At 37.9% G+C, this 13,006-nt stretch overlaps 1 protein-coding gene across 5 annotated transcripts in view; it reads left to right on the forward strand.

The window, feature by feature from the left end:
- ADAM32 (ADAM metallopeptidase domain 32) overlaps positions 1 to 13,006 on the forward strand; it is a 175,602-nt gene that overhangs the window by 122,088 nt on the left and 40,508 nt on the right. For all 5 annotated transcript variants that reach the window (XR_009211619.1, XR_009211618.1, XM_058433533.1 and 2 more), the window contains 2 exons: positions 1,571 to 1,679; positions 3,446 to 3,629. Coding sequence is in view for 3 of the 5 variants with exons in the window: in XM_058433533.1 (XP_058289516.1) it covers positions 1,571 to 1,679; positions 3,446 to 3,629 (293 nt within the window). In the remaining 2 variants the exon portion in view is untranslated. The remainder of the gene's footprint in view (positions 1 to 1,570; positions 1,680 to 3,445; positions 3,630 to 13,006) is intronic.

A 13,006-nucleotide genomic window follows, 5' to 3' on the forward strand; every position in this document is an offset into this window, starting at 1 on the left:
TTTGTGACCAAACATATTCTTTATATTGTCTTTCTAAACTAAACTGAATTTTCAGATTTCTTTGTCTGGATAATCTCTCAGTGTTTAACAAGCCCTGCATTGGGATTCCTAACCTGGTATTTCACATTCACTATTGAACTGGTTAAACACTGTGAATAATCTGAACCAGCATTGCCTATCCTCATGGAATCTATACAATCTCCTGTGATGGGCCAATATCAAAGATGGTGGAAAGGGATAAGATGAGGGGAAAGCAAAAAACCAAAAAAGAACAGCAGAAAGAAAAAAAATGTGTATCATAGAAGGCGCAGGTAAACAGGAGAAACTTTCTTGATCTTGAAAGAGAATGGAGAGGGATTAGATGGGAATTAAGAGTGACTAAATAGCCATAATATTAATTCTTATAACAATTAATTGACATATATATTATTATCTACTTTTGTCAATAAAGGAGATTTAGAGAGGTTCATTTTGGAGAAGGTAACTGTGCTAGGTAGAATCCTAAAGTGACTCCCAAAATTTTTCTGGTGTAGACACACCTTGGATAATTCCCTCTCTTTGAGTTGGGGTAGAACCAGTGAATATATGATTGAATATCAATCCTGTGATTAGCTTCTATACTAAAGGTCAAGGAATTTTGAAGATGTAGTTAAGGTCTACAATCAGTCAGTTTTGAGTTAATCAAAAGGGAGGTCGCTCTCAGTGCACCTGAACTAATCATGTGAGCCCTTAAAATACAGGAAATGTCAGAAAGATTCTCCTGTGGGTTTGGAGAAGAAAGCTGCTGTGTTCTGAGAGTGCCATGTGACTAGGACCTGTGAGGAACTTCTAAGAGCCAAGGGCAATCCCTAGCAGACAGCTAGTAAACCTACAACTGCAAAAAACTGGGCTACTAACAACCAGTGACCTCTGAAGGGGATTTAAACCTCAGATGACACTGCAGCCCCTGCCAGTATTTTGATCTCAGCATAGAGAAAATATGCAGAGAAAACCCGTATGCCTTGCTGAACTAACCTACTGAGTCCATGACAGTAAATGGGTGTTGTTTTAAGCTGCTGAATCTTTTCTAATTTTTTTACAGAGAAATAAAAAATCCAATATAATGAAGGAAAAAATAGATAAATACATAGGTTGCTAATTTCAGTCCCTTCAATTTAGACTACCTGAAGATACAATGAAGTTTCTTCTCATTGAAGGAATTTGATTGATTTTGTTATAGACTTGGTCTTTTATGAGTTCACACTCAGAATCTAGAAGAATGGTATAGTTTTCTTGGTTTATCTCTCTATTGCTTTCTTTCACAGAGCCCTCTTCTAGTTTACACTTCTATAACATCTCCCTTCCACCTATATTATCTTTTGTGATGGAAATTGATGAAAATGAAGCAAAAGGAGCAATAACAGTGGGCATTGCCTTTCACTTTACTTTTTACTCTTTCCTTACAACCTCACTAGGAAAAATGTTTCAATTAGATATTAATGGAGAGATAAAGGGAACATTATATGAAGAAATGGAGGAAGATGAAAAACCAACCAACATTTTAATCTGAATGTATTTCTAACTTTAACAGGTTCAAGAAATGCTCCATTTGCCTGCTATGAAGAAATACAATCTCAATCAGACAGATTTGGGAACTGTGGTAGGGATAGAAATAACAAATATGTGTTCTGTGGATGGAGGTATGCTCTACAAATATAAATGATACTTTTCTTATATTCTATTAGATTTTTAAAAACTTTGCCCCCTTCTCCTATGTCATTGATTCCAGTGGTTTAAAGTATTACATGTGCATGGGAGTGAACCTCAAATCAAAATCTCCAGCCCTGACACCTCTTTTGTGCTGCAGGCTAAAATTTCATCTTATTTCTAAACATTTATACGTGAATGGCCATTATGTTTCTAAATCCAATCCAAAGTTGAAATTCATGATACCCACTGTACCTTTCCTGCTCATTTTTCCTTTCCATCCCACTTGGTTACTTGCCTAAGAGGAAGACTGCTCAGTGTCTATAAAATGCAGCTCAATTCCTCCTGAATCTGAAGAGCCAGGTTTTTGATATTTTGATCATGAATTTATTTTTACAAAACATCTCTTAGGAACCTACTATATGCCAGACACTGGGCTAAATCCTAGTTAGCAAATCATACTCATACACTCATGGAATTTATAGACTCATAAACATACCATGAAGTTTTATGCTTCCTTGACTAGCTTATGCTGTTACTTTTATTTAGAAATACTTCACTGTTTCTGTTGAAAGCTTACTAATTTGTGAGCTTTGACTCAGATGGTGTCTCCTCTATGAAGTTTTCCTTAACTGTGAAGTTAGAATGTGTCCTCTAACCTCACAGTTAAGGAAAACTTCATAGAGCTTTTAAGAGAATCTTAAACCTCTGTAATGATTTATTTCACTTGTAACATTTTTAATGGAATTTGAATCATATTAGTATCATAAGCCATAGTAAGAGTATTAGACTGTAAAGTCCTTAGAGTGTAGGGGTTACAACTTTTTCATCTTTCTTTCCTTCTAAGGGGTGATATAAAATACTGTAGTGAATTGATTATTTGACAGTAAATATATAATCTGCCCAGTAAATAACAGATCGCTAGTATTGTTACCAGAAAGGGGTCTGAATACGGACCCCAAGAGAGGGTTCTTGGATCTTGTGGAAGAGAGAATTTGAGGCAAATCCATACAGTAAAGTGAAAGCAAATTTATTAAGAAAGTAAAGGAATAAAAGAATGACTACTCAACAGGCAAAGCACAGCATGGGCTGCTTAGCTGCTTATACTCATCGTTACTTCTTCATTATATGCCAAGCAAGGGGTGGGTTATTCATGAGTTTTCCAGGAAAGGGGTGGGCAATTCCCAGAACTGAGGGTTCCTCTCCTTTGTAGACCATATCGGGTAACTTCCTGATGTTGCTGTGGCATTTGTAAACTGTCATGGTGCTGGTGGGAGTATCTTTTAGCATGCTAATGCATTATAATTAGAGTATAATGAGCAATGAGGATGACCAGAGGTCACTTTCGTCGCCGTCTTGGTTTTGGTAAAATTTGAGTGGCTTCTTTATCTTATGCTGTTTTATCAGCTTATGGCCTGTATCTTATGCCGATCTCCTGTCTCATCCTATGACTAAGAATGCCGTAACCTCCCGGAAATGCAACCCAGTAGGTCTTAGCTTTATTTTACCTAGCCTCTATTCAAGATAGAGTCATTCTTGTTCAAATGCCTCTGGCAGTACCTTTGAAAGTTAAGCTAGCATCAATGGATTTATACTTTTTTACTTTTTACTTCAAATGTTACCGTGAAAACATTAATGTTTTCTGTAGGTGCATTGCCTTAAGTGGAAAACCATTCTTTTTTCATCACAGAAAGCAAATCCAAAGTAGTCCTAATAAATTCCTAATGTATAAAATCATATATATTTTTTATGTTTTCAGGAATCTTATATGTGGAAGATTAGTTTGTACCTACCCTACTCGAAAGCCTTTCTATCAAGAAAATGGTGATGTGATTTATGCTTTCGTACGAGATTCTGTATGCATAACTGTAGACTACAAATTGCCTCGAACAGTTCCAGATCCACTGGCTGTCAAAAATGGCTCTCAGTGTGATACTGGGAGGGTAAATAATTTAAAATCTATTTAAAAATATAGTTTTATTCATTGTTTTCATCTTTTTATTTAAGTATCAAATTTTAATTTAGTTCTAGTATTCGGTAATCTTAAATGTTTGGAGGCAAAATGAATAATCTTAAATTAGTCTCCAAATAGTAAGAGGGAAATGGGAACATCGCACCCCACCCCCTCCCACCCCCTGTTAGAATTTCAGTGTTCTGAGCAAGGAAACTCCAAATATTTGGAGCTTTCCTTGGGAGAGAGTCTTGGGAATATATTGTAGTTAAGAACCTCATAGCATGGGAACTTGCTTTTCTTCTGGGAGAAGAAAGAAGAAATCTCACTTAGTAACATATATCTCTTTGTGGCCCCACGAATAACAGCACAACTTAGATCAGGCTGCTTCGATAGAATCGAATATTGTTTAACATTTTGCAAGTTATCTAGCTAGTCTGAGATATCTCAACTGTACATAAAGTAGGGATAATTAATAGCATTTACTCTACAGGGTATTGTGAAGATTAAATGAGATAATAGTGTAAGTGCTTAGCACAATGCTCAGAACATAGTAATAACTAAATATGGTTTGGCTATTATTGTCTATTGTTATCATTATAATTTGTCATCTTTGAAACCAACCCAAATCTGGAGAAGACAGAGCAAATAAATTTACTTTAACATGTCATTTAGAGGGAATAACACAGCAAAGGTTCCTGCTTAGGCATTGGAAGTAGAACACAACATCCAAATAGCTCAAGCCTGCCAGAGATAAGAACTTAAAGGCATTTCTCTGTCCTGGGGAACTGGGCTCTCAACTTTCCCCATGCATTTCTTAAGTGGACCATTCAGGAATTTGTCTGCAAACCTAAAGCAATCCATACCCTATTCTTCCATATATGTGTATACTGTTAGTTCTTTCTCTCCTTCCCCCCGCCCCTCTCTGTCTGACTCTTCATTCCTGTGTCCTGTGACCTGGGGATGGAGGACTGCCCTCCTGGTACAGTGTGCTCTCCCTGCCCAGGATCTGTAAATAATAAATCTTTGAATGTATAAAATAGATAAATAAATATTTAGTAATTAAAATAAAATCTTATTTAATTCCTGACCAGATCTTTGCTCATAGGGAAATATAAAAAGTGTAAAGTGTAGGCTTTAAAGATAGATGTTCATAGATTTGAATTCTGATTCTGCCACTTACTTGATAGATGGTCTTTAAGAAATAATTTAATATTATTAGGCCGTGGTATCCTTAGATATGAAATGTATATTTTAATAGCCACTTTTAGTGGTTTTATAGTATAAATAAAGTTTACTGTAGGTAAAGTATATAGACTCATTAATGTTGATTTATTTTCATGCCTTCGAGTCATAAGTGCCCTTTTGATGGAGGTTTAGGCCAGGGAGCTCAGTAGATATATTTAGGTCATGGAGCAGAAAAGAAAAAACCTAAAAAATGCAACACAACCAATAAATTCTTTGAGATGATTTGATAAGTAATTTAATAAGAATATAATCTTTTTAATAACCCAGACAATTCTTCTCAGAAATAATGTGTAAAAACAAATTTTACCAGGCAGTTTTTAATGATAGTATAAATTATATATGATGAAACATTCTTAGTATTGTTTCTGTAAGTTAGTGTCCTTATTCAGTGGGGATCTATCTCAATTTCAACTAAGCCAGGCAGACAATAGATACTATATTCCAAAAAGACTTGTTAGACACATCATCGTGGCCAAGGACCAGCGAGAAGACTCAACATATTAAAAGTTTAAAAGGGTTAGACTGTTTGTATTTAGAAGAGGTTTATGATGCCGCTTATTTGAAGAAGGTTATGCTGTGCTTTAATGTTTAACAGGAAATGATTTTCACATATGTCATCTCATTTTAAACTAAAAACAATCTCTAATGTTATTTGCTTTTTCTAAAATAACACTTTTTTAAAAAGTATTATTGTACTCGTGTAAAAACTGCAACTTAAGGAAACTGAGATTGCCATAAATAATGGAGTTGGGAATGTATCTTCAGCCCTCTGATTATTATACTTTAAAGTTAGAAGAATTATGTCAGAATTTTTTATACATTCCATAATATAATGATAGATACCTCTGGTACATTTTAACAAAAATTTCTATTATCTTCATTAAATACTTATGAGACTCTAGTTACAGTTCATATTTTATGAAAACAATATATGCCATTATTATATGGAGTTAATTTTTTACTATGTAAAACTTTTATATGTACAATTAATACAAGATATTCTTTGAACTGTGTACTCAGGGATAGTCTTGTTAGATTTCATGGTATTATAATGAAAAGTGGTTCTTTGATTATAATTATTTATTTAATAGCCAATCTTATTTTATTGATATCCTCCACTTTTCTGCCCTGAATCATTAAAAAAATTATTTTAAAAAATAAACTTTACATTTTAGTGCCATTTTAGGTTCATAGCAAAAATTGAGTGAAAAATAAAAAAAAGTATTCATATTCTCTTATCCCCTACTCCCCCACAAAACCTGTACCACTATGCACAACCCACATCAGCGTGGTACATTTGTAATAATTGATGAGCTTATATTGACACATCATTATCACCCAAAATTCATAGTTTACATTATGGTTACCTGGAAAATCCCCATACTCTTTGAGGCTAGATAACGCATGGGTCAAAGAAAAATTCTCAAGAAAAAATTTAAAATATTTTGGACTAAGTGAAAATGAAAATATAACTTATCAAAACTTGTGGAGGACACAGGGAGAAAAATGGCAGTTAGGAGGCAGGACTAACTTGCAGCTCCCACTTGGATGGACAGCGTGTGAAGACTCACATTATGAACTTTTGCTCCAAGAACCACTGCAGGAACATACCAGGAAAACTTAAAGAATTCACAGACCCTTTGAAAGAAGCAGCTTGCCACTGCAAACTTCGTGAAACACCCATAAAACTGTAAATGCCCAATATGTGAATGGGGGAAAGTCTGGCTCTGGACACACATCCTTACTGGAGAACCTGAAAATCCAGATCACAGAAGAAGAATTTAACCTTACCTAGAGCTGAAATGAATTTAGAGAGCTGAGCAAACCATAAAAGTAGAAGCAGCAACAAGAAGAGCCGTGTAGGCACTCACAGTTCTCAGGGAAGCCCTGGGAAGCCATTTCTGATTTAATCTCACAGCGGTCCCTGGGGAGGACAGCCAGTGGAATTGGGGAAGGGCCACAAGGATAAGGAGACTTCCAGCTCAACCTTGTAAAAATTTCTACTTAGTGTGAATTTTCCTGGGCAGAATGTGGTGGGGTGAACGAGAAGTGCAAATATGAGCACAGAAGCCATGGCAGGCAAGTAGGAGCAAGGCCTGAGAGCTCTGCATGCTTTCTCAGTGGGGAGGCTTGTAGCCTGGAGCAAGTTCTCAGCCCTGTGCACCAGAGGCCTGTATATACACTGGGCTCTGTTGGCTGTCTGGGGAGCATGGTGGGAGTGACACTGGTCTTACTGGCTGCATAGGAGCTGGGTGAGACCTGTCACTGCTGGCTTTCCCCCACTTCCCTGGTGACCTGTATGAAGCAGCAGAGGCAGCCATGATCCCCCTTGGAAGGTAACTCCATTGGCCTGAGAACCACCTCCCCCAATCCACCACAACAGCCATAGCAAGCCCTACCCAAGGAGAGTTTGAGCTCAGACATGCCCAACTCTGCCCTCACCTGATGGTCTTTCTCTACCTGCCCTGGTAGCCGAAGACAAAAATGACAGTAACTCATGGGAGCTCTAGGGTCCACCCATCACCTGAAAAACTTGAATACTTACCTGGGTGACCTTAGGGCAAGCTTGTATCCCCCCTATACTACTACAGCTGATGCTCTCTTGAAAGTGCTATCTCTTGGCGGGAGGCCAGCCAACTCAAGCCATTACAGCAATTCATAACAGAACGACCCTGCTCCAAGGAAGGAAAAAACAACAGCTAATTCCACTGCCTACAACATTCTGGCTAACCAGAGGTCCTGAGTCTGTCCACATAACAACTTCATTTCTAGCATAACCAGCCTTGGAGAAAACCAGTGCACTAAACAAGACTATAACCAAGGACTCTCACAGAATCCACTTCACTCCCCTGCTACTTCCACCAGAGCAGGTGCTAGTATCAATGGCTGAGAGACCTAAAGATGGACCACATCACAGGATTCTTTGCAAACATTCCCAAGTACCAACCCAAAGTCCAGTAGCTCCACTGGGTGGCTAGACCCAGAAGAGCAGTAACGATCACTGCAGTCTGGCTCTCAGGAAGCCCCATCCCTAAGGGAAGGGATAGAGCACAACATCAAAGGATTATCCTGTGGGACAAAAGAGTCTGAACAGCAGCACTTGATTCCCAGATCTTTCCTCTAACATAGTCTACCCAAATGAGAAGGAACCAGAAAAACAATTCTGGTAATATGACAAAAACATGGTTCTATAACACTACCAAAAGATCACACTAGCTTACCAGCAATGGATCCAAACCAAGGAGAAATTTCTGAACTGCCAGAAAAAGAATTCAGAAATTTGATTATTAAGCTACTCAAGGAGGCACCAGAGAGGTGAAAAACTACCTAAAGAAATTTTTTAAAGTACAGAATATGGACAAAAAATCTCCAGAGAAATAGATATCATAAATAAAAAAAAAAAATCACAACTTCTGGAAATAAAAGACACACTTCAAGAAATGCAAAATACACTGGAAAGTTCCAACAATGGAATTGAACAAGTAGAAGAATTTAAGAGCTTTAAGACAAGGCTTTGGAATGAACCCAATCTGACACAGACAAAAAAGAATAAAAAAATGAACAAAACCTCCATGAAGTTTGGGATTATGTTAAATAACCAAACCTGAGAATAATTTGTATTCCTGAGGAAGAAGAGAAATCCTAAAGTTTGGAAAGCTTATTTGAGGGAATAATCAAGGAAAAATTTCCTGGCCTTGCTAGAGATCTCGGCTTCCAAATACAAGAACTTCGAAGAACACCTGGAAAATTTATCACAAGGAGATCATCATCTAGGCACATGGTCATCAGGTTATCTAAAGTAAAGATGAAGGAAAGAATCTTAAGAGCTGTGAGGCAAAAGCACCAGGTAACGTATAAAGGAAAACCTATCAGATTAACAGCAGATCTCTCAGCAGAAACTCTACAAGCTACAAGGGATGGAGATCCTATCTTTAGTCTCTTTAAACAAAACAATTATCAGCTAGGAATTTTGTGTGCAGTGAAACTAAGCTTCATAAATGAGGGAAAGATAAAGTCTTTTTCAGACTAACAAAAGCTGAGAAAATTTGCTACTACCAAGCCAGCACTACAAAAACTGCTAAAAGGAGTTCTAAATCTTGAAACAAAACCTTGAAATACACCAAAATAGAACCTCCTTAAAGCATAAATTTCAGAGGGTCTCTAAAACAATAACACAATGAAAAAATAATCAAGATATTCAGGCAACAACCAGCATGATAAATAGAATAGTACCTCACATCTCAATACTAACATTGAGAATAAATGGCCTAAATTCTTCACTTAAAAGATTCAGAATGGCAGAATGGATAATAATTCACCAAACAGGTATCTGCTGTCTTTAAAAGACTCACCTAACACATAAGGATTCACATAAACTTAAGGTAAAGGGGTGGAAAAAGATATTCCATGCAAATGGACATGTAAAGTGAGCAGGGGTACTTATTCTTATATTAGACAAAACAGATTTTAAAGCAAAAACTCTTAAAAAAGACAAAGAGGGGCATTACATAATGATAAAGGGACTAGTCCAACAGGAAAAAAAATCACAATTCTAAATACATATACACCTAACACTAGAGCTCCCAAATTTATAAAACAATTCTTGATAGACCTAAGAAATGAGATGGATGGCAACACAATAATAGTGGGGGATTTCAATACTTCATGACAGCACTGGACAGGTCATCAAGACAGAAAGTCAACAAAGAAACACGGCACTTAAACTATACCCTAGAACAAATAGACTTAACAGATATTTACAGAACATTCTGCCCCAAAATGCAGAATATATATTTCTATTCATCAGCACATGGAACATATTCCAAGACTGACAATATAATGGACCATAAAATAAGCCTCAATAAACTTAAGAAAATTGAAATCATATCAAGTACTCTCTCAGACCACAGCAGAATAAAATTGGAAATAACTCCAAAAGAAACCCTCAAAACCATCCAAATACATGGAAATTAAGTAGTCTGCTCCTGAATGATCTTTTGGTAAACAGTGAAATCAATGGAAACTAAAAACTTCTTTGAACTGAATGATAATAGTGACACAACCCATCCAATCCTCTGGGATACAGCAAAAGCAGTGCTAAAAGGAAAGTTTATAGCATTAAATGCCTACATTCAAAAGTCTGTAAGGGCAAAAATAGACAACCTAAGGTCATTGTCATTGTATTAGTCTGCTTTCATGTTGCTAATAAAGACACACCTGAGACTGGGCAATTTACGAAAGAAAGAGGCTTAGTGAACTTAAAATTCCACGTGGCTGGGGAGGCCTCACAATCATGGCAGAAGGTGAAAGGCATGTTTCACATGGAGGCAGACAGAGAAGAGAGCTTGTGCAAGGAAACTCCCCTTTGTAAAACCATCAGCTCTTGTGAGACTTATTCACTGTCATGAGAACAGCACAGGGAAGATCTGCCCTCATGATTCAATTACCTTCCAACACATGGGAATTCAAGACGAGATTTGGGTGGGGACACAGCCTAACCATATCATTCAGCCCAAATCTCATGTCCTCACATTTCAAAACCAATCATGCCGTCCTTACAGTCCCCCGAAATCTTAACTCATTTCAACATAAACTCAAAAGTCTATAATCCAAAGTCTTATCCAAGACAAGGCAAGTCCCTTCCACCTATGAGCCTATAAAATCAGAAGCAAGTTAGTTACTTCCTAGATACAATAGGGGTATAGGCATTGATAAATGCAGCCATTCCAAATGGGAGAAATTGGCCAAAATAAAGGGGCTACAGGTCCCATGCAAGTCTAAAATCCAGCGAGGCAGTGAAATCTAAACCTCCAAAATGATCTCCTTTGACTCCATGTCTCACATCCAGTTCACGCTGATGCAAGAGGTGAGCTCCCACAGCCTTGAACAGCTCTGCCCCTGTGGCTTTGCAGTGTATAGCCTCCTGGCTGCGTTCACAGGCTGGCACTGAATGTCTGCAGCTTTTCCAGGGAAACAGTGTAAGCTGTAGGTGGATCTACCATTCTGGGTTCTGGAGGATGGTGGCCCTCTTCTCACAACTACACTAGGCAGTGCCCCAGTAGGGTCTCTGTGTGGGGGCTTCAACCTCACATTTCCCTTCCACACTGCTCTAGCAGAGGTTCTCCATGAGGGCCCTGCTCCTGCAGCAAACTTCTGCCTGGACACTCATATATCCTTTGAAATCTAGGCAGAGGTTCCCAAATCTTGATTCTTGGCTTCTGTGTATCCACAGCCTCAACACCACATGGAAGCTGCCAAGGCTTGGGCTTCCACCCTCTGAAGCCACAGGCTTAGCTATACCTTGGTCCCTTTCAGTCACAGCTTGAATGGCTGGATGCAGGGCACCAAGTCCCTAGACTGCACACAGCAGAGGGACCCTGGCCCTGGCCCACAAAGTCATTTTTTCCCTCCTAAACCTCCAGGCCTATGACTGCAGAGGCTGCCACCAAGGCCTCTGACATGTCCTGGAGACAATTTCCTCATTGTCTCAGTGATTAACATTTGGGTCCCCATTACTCATGTAAGTTTCTGTAGCTGGCTTGAATTTCTCTTCAGAAAATGGGATTTTCTTTTCTATTGTGCTATCAGGCTGTAAATTTTCCAAACTTTTGTGATCTGTTTCCCTTTTAAAACTGAATGCCTTTAATAGCACCCAAGTCACCTCTTGAATGCTTTGCTGCTTAGAAACTTCTTCCACCAGATACTCTAAATCATCTCTCTCAAGTTCAAAAATTCCACAAATCTCTAGGGCAGGGACAAAATGCTGCCAGCCTCTGCTAAAACATAATAAGAGCCACATTTGCTCCAGTTCCCAACAAGTTCCTGATCTCCATCTGAGACCACCTCAGCCTGGATTGTATTGTTAATATCATTATCAGCATTTTGGTCCAAACCATTTGACAAGTCTCTAGGATGTTCCAAACTTTCCCACATGTTCCTGTTTTCTTCTGAGCCCTCCAAACTGTTCCAACCTCTGCCTGTTACCCAGTTCCTAAGTCACTTTCACATTTTTGGGTTTCTTTTCAGCAGCACCCCACTCTACTGGTACCAATTTACTGTATTAGTTTTATTCATGCTGCTGATAAAGACATACCTGAGACTGGGCAATTTAGAAAAGAAAGAAGTTTAATGGACTTACAGTTCCACATGGCTGGGAATGCCTCAAAATCATGGTGGAAAGTGAAAGGTACATATTAGCAGACAAGAGAAGAGAGCTTGTGCAGTGAATCCCCCTTTTAGAAAACCATCAGATCTCATGAGATTTATTCCCTATCACAAGAACAACACAGGAAAGACCTGCCTCCATGATTCAATTACCTCCCACTGGTTCCCTCTCACAATATGTGAGAATTCAGAATGAAATTTGGCTGGAAACACAGCCAAACCATAACAGTCATACCTCAAGGAACTAGAGAAGCAGGAACAAACCAAACCCATATCCAGCAGAAGAAAATAAGTAACAAAGATCAGAGCAGAAGTAAATAAAATGGAAACAATCAAAGGAAAAATAGATGAAACAAAAGCTGGTTCTTTGAAGAGATAAACAAAATGGATAGCCCATTAGTGATGTTAACCAAGAAAAGAAGAGAAAGGTCTAAATAAGCTCAGTTAGAAATGAAATGGGAGATATTACAAGCTATAGCGTAGAAACACAAAAGATCATTGAAGGCTACTATGAACACCTTTATGAACACAAAATAGATAACCTAGGGGAGATAAATAAATTCCTGGAAATATACAACCCTCCTAAACAAAATCAGGAAGAAATAGAAACTCTGAACAGACTAATAACAAGCAGCAAGATTGAAATGGTAATAAAAACCATTACCAACGAAAAAAAAGTCCAGAATTGGATGGATTCCTACTGGAATTCTGTCAGAGATTAATAAAAGAACTGGTACCAATCCTACTGAAAATATTTCAAAGATAGAGAAAGAGGGAATTTTTCCTAAATTGTTCTATGGAACCAATATCACCCTAATATCAAAACCAGGACAGGAAAGAACAAAAAAGGAAAACTACAGACCAATATCTCTGGGAAACAAAAATGCAAATTTTCTCAACTAAATACTAGCTAACTGAATAAACAGCATATCAAAAAGATATTCCACCATGATCAAA

This window comes from Hylobates moloch, unplaced genomic scaffold (genome assembly GCF_009828535.3).
Source record: "Hylobates moloch isolate HMO894 unplaced genomic scaffold, HMol_V3 SCAFFOLD_22, whole genome shotgun sequence".
NCBI classification, from domain to species: Eukaryota; Metazoa; Chordata; class Mammalia; order Primates; family Hylobatidae; genus Hylobates; species Hylobates moloch.